At 44.7% G+C, this 18,330-nt stretch overlaps 1 protein-coding gene across 1 annotated transcript; it reads right to left on the bottom strand.

The window, feature by feature from the left end:
- Window positions 1-10,639: 10,639 nt before the first annotated feature.
- On the bottom strand, window positions 10,640-11,800 carry c19h1orf216 (chromosome 19 C1orf216 homolog; the record flags this gene model as incomplete). The annotated part of the gene is made up of 1 exon (XM_080735368.1): window positions 10,640-11,800. One exon carries the CDS (start codon window positions 11,798-11,800, stop codon window positions 10,640-10,642), a length of 1,161 nt encoding a protein of 386 aa, XP_080591494.1.
- Between the last annotated feature and the right edge of the window lie 6,530 nt (window positions 11,801-18,330).

The raw sequence follows: 18,330 nt of genomic DNA, 5'->3' as shown, positions 1-18,330 counted from the left end.
CATGCATGCTCCATCGTTTTATAGGAATACATGTCAAGGTCGACCAACGGGTCCAACGGGTCTGTGGCCTTAAGCTAGATGCAGAATAGACCGAAATCTAATCTTTGGTTCTGGGGGTCCCTGGAACAAAATATTTTGCGATAGGGGTCCATCCATGGAACAAAATATTTTGAGATGGGGGGTCCGTGGCCAAAAACACATTTTGGGGGTCCTTAACCACTGATAGGCACATTCTACAAATGTCTTCTAAATCCTAACAGTTTTCTGAAAATAAACTTATGTTGCTATCATTGTTTCTCAAACTTTGTCATGTCAAGGACCCCCATACTGATATGTATTTGATCACGGACCCCCATCGCAAAATATTTTGTTCGAAGGACCCCCAGAAGCAAAGATTAGATTTGTGTCTATTCTGCATCTAGCTTAAGGCCACAGACCTGTTGGGAAACGAGTTTGGGTCAGCTTTTCCTGTTACCGTTTTGTAGTATTCTGGTGAGAACAAAGGGAAAGAGAAAACAAGTTGAATAGAGCAAACACGTGAGCGCAGGTACATGATATATATAATATTAGCAGCATATGAAGGTGTGTACATGTTCCTCAGAAACATTAGCATATGCAGGTATGTGTGAAAATGATGCCAAGAGGCTGTTTAAAAAAAAAGTGCTGTTCGAGAAAAGATACACTGTCATAGCAGGTCTTTGGTTCAAAAAATGTCATCAAAGAGAAGTAGGCTAGACTTAATTATGTTGAAATAGAAACGAAGATGTCACATGGTATGAAACATGTTTCACAGGCTGAATATATATTTTAACATCTGCAGTTGGGTGCCAGGTGCCATGGTTTTGGCTCAGGGGTTAACACTTGACCAAAAGGCATTGGCTTTAGAGCTGGAGATGGTCCCTGGGAGTGATGGATAGGTTAAATGCAGAGGACGGATTCTGTGTAAAGACACTTGGCAATAGATACACATAACCACTTAATCCCTATCCCTATATTCCTTGTCTAATGACAAATAGCAGATCTTATAAGCTCTTGAATTGTTCGTCACTTGAGTAGCAAAGTTATCATTAGTTTGTATTATCATTTTTATTGATAAAACCTCACATATTTTAAATACAATATGCCATGCCAGTAACACTGTAAGATGGTGGAGTGATGGTTTATTCCAACCTGCCAGACCGCCCCAAAAGAAATCCCATTTGAGTCTGAAGTTGCTATTTATTTGCATCTCCTGAGAACACAATAGTGTTTTTGCATGCAGCTATGTTTTGACACATATAAGTGTGTGTGCGTGAGTGTGTGTGTGTGTGTGTGTGTGTGTGTGTGTGTGTGTGTGTGTCTGTTTGTCAGACAAAAGAGATAATGAGCATATTCTTGTGTCAGTGTGTTTGCCATGAGTCAAAATCCACAATTTGCCCATGCATTTTTTGGTTCCTCAAGTACGTCCCCATGTTTATACCATTCATTTTGCATTTCACCTGTGAGTGAGGCAGCTTTTTGCTGTGCAGAATGCTTGCATGAGAGTCAGACTGAGGCAGCCTTTGTATACCTGTGTGTTTCTAACAGGTTGTATGTGTCTACTTGTCACAATGAGTGAAATTTATAGATGCAGCAAAGCTACACTGTCAAGAATATTAAGTTCTGGAAAGAGTTATTGATTTACAATGCTGCTGCTATGTGAGCTCGTCTGTATGCATGTGTGCATCTGTTTGTTGGGTTTGCTCTTACTTTGGTTTGCTGCCTTTTGGATGCTGGGTATTATGCACTCATTTTCATATTTTTCCTCTCTGCTTCTTTCTTTTAACCTCTCTCTCCCCCATTTCACTCTCGGCAGTTGTCGCCGGTTCAGCTTGACTGCTTCGTTAGGGCTCATCATTTGCATTCAGATTAATTATCTAATTACCGACAAATGTCCGGCGGCCACCCCACACTCCGGCTCGTCAGCTCTCAGCCTGTAATTATTTTAATCATCTACTTTCATCTGGAGCGTTCCTGCCATACTCCTGTGTTTGGAGGCCATTCTTAATTACCCTGCCAAGACACTCTTCTCTTTTCATGAGAGGGAGGAAGGGAGAGAGAGAGAGATAGGATGGAGGGAGAGCAGGCTGAGAAGAGAAAGTGTGTGTGTGTGTGTGTGTGTGTGTGTGTGTGTGTGTGTGTGTGTGTGTGTGTGTGTGTGTGTGTGTGTGCGTGCGTGCGTGCGTGCGTGCGTGCGTGCGTGCGTGCGTGCGTGCGTGCGTGTGTGTGTGTGAGAGAGAGAGAGAGAGAGAGACACAGAGAGAGAGAAGAGGAGGGACCAATGGGGACATGATCCTGATGCTCTGACAGCACAGAGGAAGTTTCTGCCCTGTTGGATGCTCAACCTCCTCTATTCACAGCCTCTGTCTCATGCTTGCGTACGCCTGCTTTCTCTCTTTCTCTCTTCCTCCCTCCCTGTCTGTTCCCTCTTTCTCTCTATCCCACTTTCTCTGTACAACCCCCAAACCAACTTCCTCTTCTCTCCTCTCGCACCCCACCACCCTCCTACCCCTCCTCTTCTGCGCCTGCTCCCCCCCACCCCCTATACTTCCTTTCCTCCCCTTTTTCCCTTTATCGCAAGCACACACAGGAATCGCCCCTGGGCTTCAGTGCTCTGACTGCTAATACACTGACACGCGCACGCACGCACGCACGCACACACACACACACACACACACACACACACACACACACACACACACACGACCATAGAGGCAGACAAGAGAGTCATGCACCCTGTTTGTGGCACTCATGGTGATGCCTCTCCACTATCTGCCTGGAAAATCTATGTCTGTCTGTCTGTCTGTCTGTCTCTTTCTGTCAGTTTTTAAGGGGTCCATACATCAGATCTGCTGCCTGTCCTTTGATATAGGCCTATACCGTAAGTTTGGTCTGTGTTCGTATCTTTTTATTTGGACATGCAGTTCCCAATATTTTTAGCTCGAGACCCAAAAGAGAAATTAGACGTTTGCCTGTGACCCAACCAAACTAGTGAAAACAGCAGATCTACAACACATCGCGTTGCGTCGCGTTGTGAGCTTAGATCAGCTATTTTCACTAAACATTTTTTTCTAATTTTGTGGAATTTCTTAGATTTTCTTTATGAAATTACTGAAAGAAATGATCGAATTTTGTATTTAATTCATGATTTCGACCCACTGATTGGGAAACAGTGCTATACGGTATTTGTCAGGTCTTCTGCCTGTACAGAGATGCAGCAGGCCAGCTGCTCCAACTGTCTGTCTGTGCTCTCTCCCTGGCCTGCGATGAGGGATTGCTCATCTCTCTCCAGTGACCGCTCTGTAATGACCCTTTCATTCAACCCTTAAGCCACGTATACTCAGCCTCTCTCTGGCTGCTCTTGCAGCGAGAGGGAGAGAGGAAGAGAGAGAGAGAGAGAAAGGGAGATGCAAGTTCTGTAATTGGACTCTTGAATATTTAAGTTACTGGGGATGAAAGTTTAATGAAAAGATGATTATCTACCAATTTATCACACCACTGCTTCATATTTAATTTTGATATTCTGGTTTCACACAGCTGTCCATTTTAGCTGCCATGCATGCACTGAATTGTGTGTGTGTGTGTGTGTGTGTGTGTGTGTGTGTGTGTGTGTGTGTGTGTGTGTGTGTGTGTGTGTGTGTGTGTGTGTGTGTGTGTGCGTGCTGATAGACTGGGCTAAATGGAATGGTGTGATAAAGAATTAATTAAGACCACAAATCAAGGGCAACATGTTAATGTAATATACTGTAAATGAAAGGTTTGTCAACAGTCATGACCTGTGGCATTCCAAATTAGATACTCGCACAGGATTAAAATTATGAGTCAGTCATCTTCTTAACATTAGAACATAGTATAATCACCATTGGAAGTACAGTATACGATTCTGTTATATACTGTATGTATGTATGTCTGTCATATGTATGTAGATACACGCACGCACGCACGCATGCACGCACGCACGCACGCACGCACGCACACACACACACACACACACACACACACACACACACACACACACACACACACACACACACACACACACACACAAATAGTGACAGTGAGATATATATCTTATCTTATTTTATTTTAAAGCTCTGATAATTTATTACACAGTAATCACACAGTCAGTTCCCAGCTGCTAGAAGCAATACTGCCCATCATTACTGGTTTAAATGTTTCCTATCGTGGACTTTGGAATGAATTTATTTAAGTTTATTTACTTTTTGTCACACAAATAACATTTAATTTATGTCTAAATATAACCCCACATGGGAACCCTCTTAGATATCAGATTTGTTGTATTGTGATTGTAGGTGAAATTGTCAAATGGACTAAACAGAATTATTTCTATGGCTCTTGGCTATAAACACAGTAACCATAAGGACACATTGTCTTTTGTTAAGTGTGTGGAATAAACAGGCGGCTGTTTGTTATTCATTCTTATTATTCATAATAGAGAGAGGACATTAATCCGTTTTGCCTATACTGTGGAAAAACAGTGTTGTGTCTTTCTCTGACATACCACTTGAGCAAACCCCCAGTGGAATAGGGAGACTGCATTTGGGGGATTAGGCTATGTTGGGACCCACACATAGCCTAGGGCCCAGCTTGGAATGGGACATAGTTGGAATGGTTGTGATTAGAGATCAAGGTGATGCAAACTAATTTTTGGCATGCAGCCTAGCCTACTTAGCTCAAAATGGGGCTCTTATCTCATGTTGACAAATATTGTAGCAATGATGTGCCGTTTGAGTGTATCAAACTAAGGCTAACAGGTGACAAGAGCCTATTTAGAGTGTAGGCCTACTATTAAAATTGAAAACATTATTTATTTATCTCCTTTGTTATTTCCTTTAGAAATAGCAGGTTTTGTCCAATTCCTAATTATAATTTGAGAATATTGAAAATAGTTGTTTGAGTGGATCAGCCTACATCCAACTTGATCTTTGGTTTGGAGTAGGCTATAGCCTAAATTAGGCCTATACAAATTAATTAGGCTCTCCTGAACATTTGAATGATTATCACTCAGAGAAAATCGTGGATATAAATAGACTTGAGTTTTATTACAGTTTTCTTGTTCTCATGTTAACACCCTATGAAACTCGTGCACAGTTTTACTGCTTGCTTATCAGTTTAATGCACAATTTCACGGCGGTAGCCTATAAGGCGAGGGGTGGCTCATGGCTGGCTGACACTAGCCTCGTAAACCAGTCTCCCTTCCTGCCGAAGATGGGAGGAGTCAGTTTACTAGGCTAGGCTGACACCCCCTGGTCGCTTTTTTGACTGACATCAGTCCGTTTAGCGGCTCTTTTGGTCTCTAAAACGGGAGAAGCACGTCGGGGAGACCTGGCTACGCAAAGTTCACCCCGTTTCAATGGTGGGGGTAGAGAGAGAAAAGAGCAAGTTAAATGGAAGTGACAATCTGAAAAAATTCCTGCCGGCAGCTGCACGCATTCGACATAGTCAGCCCCCTGCGGTCAGCGAGCTCACGACCCCCGTGCCTGGCACACGCACCTGCCTAGTGGTGTAAAGTAACTAAGTACATTTACTCAAGTAGGCTACTAAACTTAGTAGCCTAGTACAATTTTGAGGTATTTGTAGGCTACTTGAGTATAGCCTATTTCCAATTTCCAATACTTTTACTTCTACGTTGGCTACTCAGATCCAAATATTGTAGGCTAGGCTACTTTTACTCCCCTACAATTATTTGAAGGTTTTAGTTTGATTGTTTGGATTAACATTACAAAACATATAGGCCTACATTAACCACGACTTCTACATTAACCACGACTTCCTATAGGCCTATAGGCTACATTTCTCTACAAGCTTATGATCTGCTATTTTAAAAATATTTGTTTGTAGCCTACACATTTGAAAATGAAATGGTAGGCTACATTCTGTATAATGAGTAGGCCTACTTTTACTTTTTGTAGGCCTACATTTTGATACCAATGCTTTTGTATTTTTACTCAAGTAGGCCTACATTTTGAATTCCTGACTTTTACATAACATAATCATTTCTGCATTGCAGTATATCGATACTTTTTTACTTGAGTATAAAATGTGAATACTTTTTCCACCACTGCACCTGCCGCTTTCACCGAGCGGCCAGATAATCTATGGGCGTGTCCCGGCCCGGGCTTCCCTCAATGTGCTCTTGAGAAAACCCCTTATGCGTGAAAAAGCCCTCTTTCTTCGCCCATTGTTCAACGCTGTTTTATGGGACAACATTGGGCATTATGAGGTTTGGGGGATTTACACGGGACTCTATAGAAGGGTATAATCCTTTCAGACAGAGAGCGAATACAAAGTTTTAACCTGCTGTTTTCATATTTATTAGCTGGTTAAAACAGACGAGGCAGCTGAACCCCCAAGTCCCTTAATACCACCCCACCAACAGGCTTCTGTAGCTCCCCCAATAGATTAATTAACTCCAAGCATCCACGTTTGACAACACGCCGTGCCTTGAGAAGAAGCCCTTGCTGGCCTCTGATAGATTTAATTGAATTAGGTCCTATTGGTCAATAGGCCTGGTCAATGAGTCAAGATGATGACACATGGGGGTCATACCAGGCCTGTCTCACTGGGTTTGGTTTCTGTTAATACAGTCAACAGGTAGACCTATAGGCCCAGTTACAATATGGGTTTCATTTGTGCACACAGCCAGGTGTTGTGATTGGCATAGAACATGCCAATCAGACAGATTGAAACACCTGTGTTGGTCCACATGGCCATTCTAACTATTTCCTAAATCGTAAATGTGCACATCCTGGATGCCAGGTGATGAGGACATTAATGACGACGATAGCAAAGAATGGTGAACTGATTTACAAGGTTATCCATGAAAGCCAATTTAGTACAGCAATAACAGTGACACAAACAAGTGTACATTATAAAATTATGGCTAAATTCTGCATCACAAGGCAAAAGCAATGTTTAAAAAAAAACAAGACAATTATTGAAATACAAACCTTTGTGTGAATAATTAGGTGAACTTTGATGAAAAAGTCAATCCATCCATTTATCTATCTGACTTTCTTTTTTCCCCTGTTTCTTTCTGGTGACAGGTCGTTCTACCCAGTTCATCATACACAGGCCTCAGGCCGCAGCCTCTCTTCCCCCCCACTCCCTCCCCTACCCCATCCCCCCCACCACCACCACCCCCTTTCTGTCAAAGCTGATTGTTTCCACGCCAACTGAGTGCTGCAGGCTACTGCACTGTCACACTACATCAGGCAGAGGAAAGAAGGGGGAGAAAGAAGAGAGAGAGGGAGAGAATACACGATATCAGTAGCCTGATATGTCCTATTCAAAAACAGAAGCACAGAGTACAGACATAGGGATATATAGGACCAGCTTTCAGCTTTATCTCTAGCGCACTTTTGGAGCCATCGTGCTGATTCGTACACTGCTGCCCTCTTGCGTGTAGACCTACTCAACGTTGAAGTGGCACATAGCGGCTGAAGCGGATTCCTCACGATGAAGTATCGCCCTCTACTGGACATCACTTGCCTCATCAGGCTAAAAGTATTCCATGATGTGGTCACTCACTCACTGCCACTGCTTTCTGTTGACAGTCAGTATTTTTTGTCTTCTTTTTTTTGTCTTTATTTTTACCCCAAAAATACTGTAGTCTTCATCATTGACAGCGCTATATAATTTAAACCTATAGTCTTGGAGAAGTTGGAGTCAAGGCTTCTGAAGGCAAAGTATCTAACTGCCAGACCATAAGCACGAAGTCACCCAGAGACTGTAGCTTCCAAAAGGTTCCAGTTGAGTATAGGTAGGACCGTGAACATACTCGCGTACGGTAGGTCTACCGTTATTGATAGAATCGATAGATAGTCTGACATATAGCCTAAAGATTAAGAAGCCTATTACATGATCATAGCCTATACACAGCAACATCATGTTGGCCTATTTAGTGTCTTGAAATGTGCACTAACTGAAATGTCGATTGCCATGGATTCAGGGCAGGCTATTGGAAGTGAACAGATACGTTTCTTGTGAAAGAAAATCGCTAAGACATAAACACATTTGACATTTGGCAGTTTTGGCACCATACTGTAGGTGATCAGGTGTCACGACGAGGGCCACCTGTGCGCACCTTTCTGGTAGGTCTATATGTCACGCTGGGAGACAGGGATAGGCTACAATGTAGCCTATCCCTGTCTCCCAGCGTCGCAGCCAGGCCACTAGCTACTAGTCTGTGACTGTGAGACTTTGCAAATGCATATTGGATTACACTACAATCCAAATCTTTCGTTCTCTTCATTCAACCCACACACTGTAGGCCTACGGTACCTACCGATTGAATAAGAGATATTCCGACTGAATAAGAGATATTGGCGTCGCCATATGCGCTTCCCGGGGCGCACAATACATGAGTGATTTTCACCGTTGACGCGGGCACGGCTCACGCCCAGCAGGGCCCCATGTTACACCTGACCTCACACGTTGACACGTTGTACAACTGTTTCTCGTGCTTGCCTTGTACACTCTACACTGTAGCCGGCTACAGTCAGTGTCACACACACCTAGCGATGTGATGTGTGCAGGGGCCAGGGCTATGTCGGACATAAAGTCTGTGCCATCATACATCACACGATTCACACCGTATGCAACTTTGTCCCAAGAGGAATAACACACAAAACCACCCTGCTTGGATCTTTCTTGGGTGCCTTTTAGGTCGACCTTGCATCGACGCATTTGTCACGTTACCCAGCGCCAGCAGCCCTGAAAACATGGAGATTTTGTAAAAAAGGAACATCAAAGGCCGTTGTGTTCTTTCACGGTGTCCCTTTGTGCGCCCCTTTTAGAGGTGGTTGTTTGTGCATGGTTCCACAGTTACAATAACCGGGTGAACGTGTTATCCCTCCTGTACCCCTTTTTTGAAGCCTCCAATACACATCACTGAAGCCAGTGAACAACGGATCAATATGTAAATTCTCTCAGAGGTTCACTGTGATGCCTGCGTCAGGAGAAGCGATAAGCTTTAAAACATAAACCAGAGTTGGAGGCATATAGCCGAGGATTATCCCAAACCTGCCCCGGGGTTTGGCTCCTTCGAGCTGCAACTGGACTGACGTCTGCTCGCCGCCCGGATGGGCCGCGAGGGCCCCAGGGCGCAGACTGATTCCCCCAGGGACCCCCCATGCGACGGGGCCGCCGTGCGACCAACTCGACTCATACTGGAGATTATGAGGGTGGCAAAATGGCTGGTATCTTTGTGAACACTCACACACCTACACACACACGAGAGAGCGGAGATGGGGAATTGAGAGAAAGAGGCGAGACGATCTTGGAATGCCCGCGGCGACCAAATCGACAGTAGGCCTAACCATGGCCATAAAGATTGGTGCTTGTTCCCCACATGGCGTATCACACTGCCTGCAGAACGAACACACACACACACACACACACACACACACACACACACACACACACACACACACACACACACACACACACACACACACACACACACACACACACGTGATGAGCACAGATATACAAACCAACTTTGTTCAGCTGACAAAGAAGCATTTGTTAACAAAAAGGTCATTTGCCAGGGGCTAAAATACATGTTTTCAACTAATCTAAGATTAGAAAACTACCCTTTGTTGGCCTTATCGGAGAGCCTTGATAAACCTTCTTGAAATCAAAGTGATGAGAAATGAAATGACAGATTAGATTTTGCTGGGTTTAACAAGGCATTAGTAAAATGCCAATTCTGTGTAAGATACAAATAGGTGTATATGTTACAAATGCATAACAGTATTTTACTGTGCACAGTCCTCCTCATATCTTCAAATCATATAATTATTACAGATGACCCAAGAAACCTGTTCATGATATTGGCTTCATTTTAAAACTTTTCAACAAAAAATTTGAGTCATGGACTATATAAACAGAAAGCACACATGAACGTTTCAGATTTAAGTTTTATTAACGGTGTTCCACTTCAATGACAAATATCACATTATGTATGGGCATAGTTTTAACACACAAGCCATATCTAAACATTTATGTGGTTCTAATGTCTTTCTATTGGGTATTGTCTAATCAGAGACCATATAACCTTAACATAATATAACCTTTGTATAAAATATATTAAACTCTTTATATTCTTATATTAAACTTTTCATATATCTATGCTTTGATCCTAATACATCCTATATGTCATACATTTAATACATTATTTGGTGAAGTTATGTGAATTAAGTCCTGCTCAGATGGAGATTACTTCAATACATTAGGATAAGCAATGGGTCAGTGCGTCAGTCACCACTCGCCAACAAAGCAACATGTTAACATGGCATTAAAATCTGCAGTGTTCATTTAATTTGTAACTCTGAGAGTGTACAAATGCAACCAAACTGACCTATAAAGGTCCATTTGGAATTATTAGGACACTCTAAGAATTAAATGAACACTCTGGATTTTACATTGTAACACCGCCCCATGTCGGTGTAAAACCTCCAAATCTCAGAGGGAAAGCTTGGAGAACGTCTTATTTTCAGGGGAAAAGTATTGTAAGTAAGCATCTTGATTGCACTAAGCGCCCTTGAGTTCAGCTCCACCAACAGGCCTGTTCTTGTTTCAAACAGCTCTCCTTTTTCTATGACTGGCCCACAGTGGCGGTGGGCGGGGCAGACGTCACCGCGGCCGCGGCGCCCATGCGCAGCAGCTCCTTCCGGTGTGTGAGGATCACGTCAAAGCTGGACTGCAGGCGGTTCTGCTGCTCCTGGACCCGGCTCTGCAGCGTGCGGACCCAGCGGATCAGCGCCAGCCGCCGGTACATGGTCAGCTGCACCTGGTGCTTCTCCATCTCCTGGGCCTTGAAGCGCTCGCGGTCCCGCAGGGTCCAAACGGCGTCCATCAGCTCTGGCAGCTCGCCATCCGAGTCCGACGACTGGTCCTCCTCCTCCTCTTCCCTGTCCTCCTCCAGGAGGCTGGGCCCTAGTCCTAGTCCAGGAGCAGTGAAGACATCGCGGCCAAAGCTAGATCTTCTGCCGGTTGGTCCCTTGTTTCCGCCATCCCACTTCCTGGCTGGGTCAGTATTCATGGAGGCGAAGGTGCTTGTGTCGCTGGCACCACTGTGGTAGTCAGGCCTGGGCTCTCCGACGCCGACGCGATCCCAGCCGCCCATCAGCACCCCTTCCCCTCCGCTCTCCATGTTGAGGGACGAGAGGCTGCCGCCGGACCGCAGGCTGAACTCAATCTCAGAGTCGCTGTCGCCCCATTCAGAGTCATCGACCAACCCCTCCTCTTCCTCTTGTTCCTCTCCTCCTCTGAACTCCGCCCTCCCTCGTCTCTCCTGTGGCGTCCCCTGCCTTGTCTCTTTCTCCTTCTTGTCGTTGCTGGTCAGCATCATCCCCCGTCTCATCTCCTCCTCTGTCATCTTAGCTTCCTCTGCTCCGTCGGGCGGTACCCGGCCATATCCGTCGTCTCCGCTCTCGACCTCGGGCAGGGGCTCCAGAGGGCTCCAGCAGGGCAGGCGGGACAGGGGAGACAGGGGTCCTAGTCCGTGGTGAAACCCAGACGAGGACGAAGAGCTCGACGGGTCGAGACCCAACGGGCCGAGGGTGCGCGGACGCACCTGGTTGCGGTTCTCGTCCCCTCCTCCGTTCCTGGTTGCCGTGACGCCATTGTCGTCTTTTCCCGGCAGGAAGTTGAAGTTGCCGTCCTTATCGCACTTCCTGTTTTGTAGCAAGGAGGCGGAGCCGCCCGCGCCTCCCTGCCCCTCATGGGCAACGATGGGCCGGTCCTGATGAAGCATCACTGGTCTGGACTGAGACTCACTGCAAGGACAAGGACATGAAGACAAGATGTTAACACTGCAATTAAAACTCATTTAGGCCTGAAAAATACCTAAAAATGTAAAGATTTGTACAAATTTTCACGATATTTCAAAAATAGAAGATCTAAAATCTAAAGTGACACATGGATATGCGTTCCTGGTCTAAATGGATTCAATGAACTGGGAAGAACACTATTTTGAGAAAAAAAAAAGAAATCACATATCAAAGTGTCTCTACAATGAGGCCATTGACAAATATTAAAGACAATAATGGATAGATAATAATTGTATAGGGAAAACACAATGGTAGCCTATAGTTGGCCTAAACATGAAAGCAATAATAATAGTAATAGTTATCATCAGTGAGTTAAAATAAAAATGTGGGGTAAATTATTATAGGTAAAAATAAAGGATTCTTCTTGTTTGTTTCCCCCCAAAAACTATAACTTTACATAACCACATAAAGAAATTACAGATCCACAATAACATGAAGCAGAGAGACAAGATGAACAAGATCAAGGTCAGCCGGTGTGAAGACAATCCATCATAAATCAGTCTAACATAGTCCCAAACAACTCTTGATTGTAAGTATCCGATTGTAAATCTGAATGCTATCTGTTTTTATTTATGCCCTAAAAATAAAACTGCCTTTGTGGATTAATAAAGTTATAAACTGAATTCTATTTGAATTGAACTGAACAGAAGTGAATGTGTTCCAACCTTGCTTTGCCTCATTTCTATGATCTGATACATTTGCCATGATATTATAGCCAACTGTATAAACAATGTTTGATATAAATCTAACCTAGGGACCTCCGTTCTCTCACCATTTCTTGTTCATATAATGTCTATAACTACAGGCTGGTCTCCACACTCCGCTTCTATTAACATCAAATATTTACATGTCTCCTTAGAATGGAAATGTCTCTAATCCTGACTCCAGGGTACTGTCACTCATTCCTTCCCCTTCTCTGCGCACTGCTGGCTGTCCCCTATACGTGCACGCGCACGTAGTGCTGAAGGACAGCGACCGAGGCGCGCGCAAGCAGACAGATGTGTTTGCTGATGATTGAAAACCTATAGGCTAAAAATAAATCGCTACATATCGACATATTCATTGTTAATAGGCCTATAACGCACGCACTAAACCAATACCATATCATATGGTGGCACATTATTTAGATTCTGCATTTTTGACGTTGAAGTTGAGCATGATGCTAAGAAAAGGATGGCGACGCGCCGTAGTCTATCCTATTTCTTTCCGATGCACCATTTTATTGTAACGCTACGCAGGGACGATAAGAGAACATAATACAATCCCTATTGAGGTGATGTTTTAAAATCAAACGATCATCATGAATAGCCTATTTTCTTCTACGGGTGACGATTGCATTTAGCAAAGCGAGAACGGCGTTCGACCATCAAACAGCTGCTCCAGCTATCTCAAGTAAAAACTCATAATTTAGGAAAAACAACAGAAAACAGCGAGTAAGTAAAATGAAGACGCAACATTTTGTGAAATCATAGATAAAAACAAAATCTCCATTGCGCGTTACGTAACCGTTATGTCCATCCAGTCAGTGCCTCAGTCTCACCCCATATCACTGCTCTCCCTCTCCTCGCCTGTCTCTGTACCTTCCCAGTTCAAACAACCTCAACAGCTGCTTTATTCATATTCATAAGCCCCTATATATACATCTAATGATTGACAAAGACACTTGTGAATCCGCTTTTTCTTTCTTTCTTCCTTTTTTTTGTCTTACCGTTGCAGTCAGTGTTGCGGTCGCTGAGAAGCTGGATCCAGCGCCCTCCCTGTTTTTTCCCCTCCTCCGTTGGACCCTCCTATGTGGCGTTTATCCTCCCTCCGTTCTGCCCCCCTCTCCCCCTCCCTCCTCTTCCTCCTCATCCTCCCTCATTGTTGCTCTGGGAGAATGGACTGCTACAAGTCTCAGGGGTGTCACAAGGGGGGGAAAGTGGGACTGAGTTACTAGGGCCCAAGGTGGAGGGGCCTTAATTATTTTATACATTAGCTATTTTTGAAAAGTCGTGAAAATGTGTGCAAATCTTTGAATATATGTATTTTTTAAGTGTAACTCAAATGTTGGGGGGGGGGGGGGGAGGGGGTCCCCTGGAACTAACATATTTTGAGATGGGAAACATAGGTTTTAAAAAAAAAACCTTAGAAGGATTTGAAATATTCAAGACTTCATGATTTAAAAAATAGCAGATCTACAAGCTCAAGTGCGGCGCTGCAAGCGGTATCTGCTGTTTTTCTATAGTTAAAGCACAAAATAATGCATAATAATGCGTTCCCACTTCCAGTCTAAATGGGTTAACTTAAACCCCCTCCCCCTATGAAGAACATTCATGGGGGGCCCGCGGTGAATCCTTGTACCCAGGGCCCAGCATTTTGTGCGACACCCCTGATTGTTGCTCTGGGAGAACGGACTGCTACAAGTCTACCTAATGACTCACACTTCCGAAACTGGGCTGGGACAGTACAAAGGGAAATCTAAAGGGGATGTGAACAATAAACATGACCAGTGGCACAGTAGTGCCAATTCAACTCTGAGAGTCTATAGGCTACAAATGGGTCCATTTGGTTACACACTCAAGAGTTACAAAATGAGGGGGCATGGTGGCGCAGTGGTTAGTTAGCGCTTCGCCTCACAGCTAGAAGGTCCTGGGTTCGATTCCCGCCGGGGGAAGCTGTGGGCGCTGGGGGCGTGTTCCTCCCTCCGCGTCATCAGCGCCCACACTGGCGATAGGGCCTTTCTGTGTGGAGTTTGCATGTTCTCCCTGTGTCTCCTAGGGTAGATGACCTCACAAAAACATGCAGTAGTCCTGGTTTCTATACTACCTCCCCCTAGCCAGCCAGGTGCTCCCCAATTCCCCTGGCGCGGCAGGGGGAGAGTGGAAACCAGGACTACAGGTTAGGTAGTTGGCACTGGGTGAGAAAATGGGTTGCAAAAAACGTGGGATAAAGATATAAAAAAAAAAAAAAGAGTTACAAAATGGATAAATTAACTATGATTATTTTACTAGCCTACTAGTAAGACGCCTCAGGGCGACGCGCCACAGTGATGTGGACATCAGGGATCTTCATATATGGGCATAAATGGGATTGTTCCCCCTGGCATCACAGGGATCTCTCTAACAGGGCATCATTAATATTGATGACATCAGGGAACTCCATATATGGGCATAAAAGGGATTCTGTTTGTGACATCACAGTGAAGCCAGAGTGTGATGTCAGAGCGGCAAACCCAATCTGTTAGAGTGGCCCCCTGAGATCACAGTGACATCAGAGCATGATGTCAGAGCGGCAAACCCATAGACCGTAAAAATGTGTACACGTCTACACATCCAGACAGACGGACACGGACAAGTTGTGACGTAGTAGTCTCATAGTAAACTGCGACCTTCGGTCGCAATAAGTGCACAAAGGGAAGAGTCATATTTTACCTGCAATTTAGGATGACATTCAATAGACCAAAAATAATATGGCATAATAGGTCTCTTGTCCTAAAATATCACCCTGATCTGACGTAAGGCAATACAAAAGGACTACTATGATGACACAAACATACACGAGCTGAAGGGATCCAAACTGTGTCAGCAATGTTCCCAGTGGGCCCTAACCACCACAGTAGCCTAATACACAGTAAAATCCTTTGTGATAATATGGTAGATCCATTTAGTTACATCTGTACACGCAGGAGTACCATCTGAGTGCAACAACTCTGACTACCAGGGAAAGACTGATTTGCTCCCGAACCTCATGTACAGTATGTCTGTCTGTCTGACTTTTTTTTGTCTGAATGCCTGTCTGCCTTCACACTTCTGATGCCTGGTCTCTTGTATGTATGTATGTGTGTGTGTGTATGTATGTGTGTGTGTGTGTGTGTGTGTGTGTGTGTGTGTGTGTGTGTGTGTGTGTGTGTGTGTGTGTGCGCGCGTGTGTGCGTGCGTGTGTGTGTGTGGGGAGAGAGAGAGATAGAGCTTGTGTATGCAGGGGCATCACAAGGGGGGGGGGGGGAAGTGGGACTGAGTTACTAAGGCCCAAGGTGGAGGGGCCTTCATTATTTTATACTTTAACTATTGAAAAATAGCAGATCTACAAGCTCACATCTGCCACTTTTGAAAAGTCGTGAAAATGTGTGCAAATCTTTGAATATATGTATTTTTTATGCGAACATTTGTAACTCAAATTTTGCTTCTGGGGGGTCCCTGGAACTAAATATTTTGAGATGGGGGTCTGTGGCCAAATACATATCATTTTGGGGTCCTTCACATGAAAAAGTTTGAGCACCACTGACATAGAAACATAGGTTTTTCAAAACAAATCTTAGAAGGATTTGAAATATCCCCCTATGAAGAACATTCATGGGGGGCCCGCAGTGAATCCTTGTACCCACTACCCAGGGTCCAGAATTTGGTGCGACACCCCTGTGTGTTCGTGTGTGCCAGTGTTTTTGGGTTGGAGGTGTGCGGCACATAGGGAAGCCACATCAGAGAGCCTCCCTATGGGGTGGAGAGTGTGCCCCCCCCCCCCCCCCTCTCATCTCCCTGACACGTCGTCGCTGGCGGCAGAAAAGCAGCACCCCCAACCCTTCATCGGCAATCCTCCTCAACCCCCCCTCAACAACATCCCCATTCAAGTGCTGCATGCTCGCCCCCCTCCCCTCCCCCCGCCGCTCCATCGTTCAATAGTAGCCTAAGCACATAAAAAATACATCAAACACAACCGGACGCCCAAGGCCTCGTCACATGCAAAATCATCTCTCTCTCTCTCTCTGTTCGTTCCTCTTCTCACTAAAAAACACTGCGTTGCAGCAACAAAAAAACTGCAGAGGAGGACACACTGATCCAACTGATAGAGAGAGAGAGAGAGAAGGCCTAGAAACCCCAGAACAGAAACACTGAGAGATGGAGAGAAAGATAGAGATAGTAAGACAGAGAGGGAGAGAAGAACAGATAGAGATGGAAAGTGAGACAGCCTGAAAGACTTAAAGTCATTGGCAAGTCCCCCCCTATGGCGGTTAGAGATCTTTGCAATGATGACGTTTTAACATCTTTTTCTGTCTCTCTCTCTCAGACACACACACACACACACACACACACACACACACACACACACACACACACACACACACACACACACACACACACACACACACACACACACACACACACACACACACACACACACACACACACACACAAAAAGCATGACTTACCTTGTGAATAATACGCCCTTGTTAGACTTGCACACAGCCTGCGGTGGCTATGACCCAGTTCCCTCCACATCTGCTCCAACACCAGACGCTGTGGTGACAGTGGCTGAAGGCGGCCGAGACCCGCTGGCTATTACTGTCAGAGTCCAGCGCTGGGACGCACAGTGGCAGATATACTGTACCGCAAATCAGCCCCCAAGTGGACCTCAAGCCACAGCTTACTGCTCGCAGACTCCAGCACTGTCAAATCATTAGCCAAGATATGCCAAAATAACACACCATCACCCAGCGTGGGTAGTTTTGCAAAACAATATGCCATGATGCCCTTGTGATGCATGCACGGTAATACGTATGCAGAAAACACATCATAATTATTTTTTGTGGATATATCATATATGTATAAATACACAAAAGCGCACATTTATATGCTCACCCACACATACACCCTTGGGTGTAAAGGCTCATGTTTTTGTTCAGTTATTCCACCCTCAGCCCCCTGCCTCCAATAATCTGTGTAAAGTCAGATCTTTGTCCTCTAGTCTAGATATTTATACAACATTTAAAAAAAAGAGAAATCTTCCTCTTCTCTCTTTCAAGCAGTAAGAGAACAGAGTTCAGGGGGAATTAGTTTACTGCCCTGAGCTCATAATTGCCCTTTGGGGTTAAGTCAAGTTTTTGAATTGAATTGAGATTAAGGGTGTAAGTCTATCTGTGCATGCGTGTGGTAATGTGTATGTGAATAAAGGAGGAGGAAGAGATGGAGAAAAAGGGAGCTGAGACTTTTAAAATGTTCTGAATGAATAAACAATGTCAGGATTAAGCCGGTCTGCTTTCCTGCCTCTGGGCACTGTAGCTACAGGATCCAGCTCAAGCCTGGCTCCACCATGGGGTTCACTGCAGACCCTTTCGGCCCTGGCCCGGCTAATGATGTGTAATGGGGCCTCCTGTACCCCTGCTAACCCGGGGACCTGATCTCCTAATCACCGTGGCCACTAATGAGATGGAGAGAGATGAAAGTTCTCGTTAGAAGTCCCCCTGTAACGAGGGGCTATTATTAGCCACTTATCAATTCATTAGATGCTAAACTGCAATTATGCGTAACCCAGGGGAGAGTGGGAACAAAGTTAAGACAAAAAGAGTAAGTGTGCAGATGTCAATAAATAAAATGAATCCTAATATTGGATGGCAATATGGATGGATGGCAAATTGGCAATATTCACCTGCCATCCATACTTATTTACAAGTACAATTCAGGCATGTACAGTATATATA

Source organism: Nannobrachium achirus, assembly GCF_963921795.1.
Source record: "Nannobrachium achirus genome assembly, chromosome: 10".
NCBI classification, from domain to species: Eukaryota; Metazoa; Chordata; class Actinopteri; order Myctophiformes; family Myctophidae; genus Nannobrachium; species Nannobrachium achirus.
Note: the sequence above shows the minus strand (reverse complement) of the source record. Positions and strands in the feature narration are given on the sequence as shown.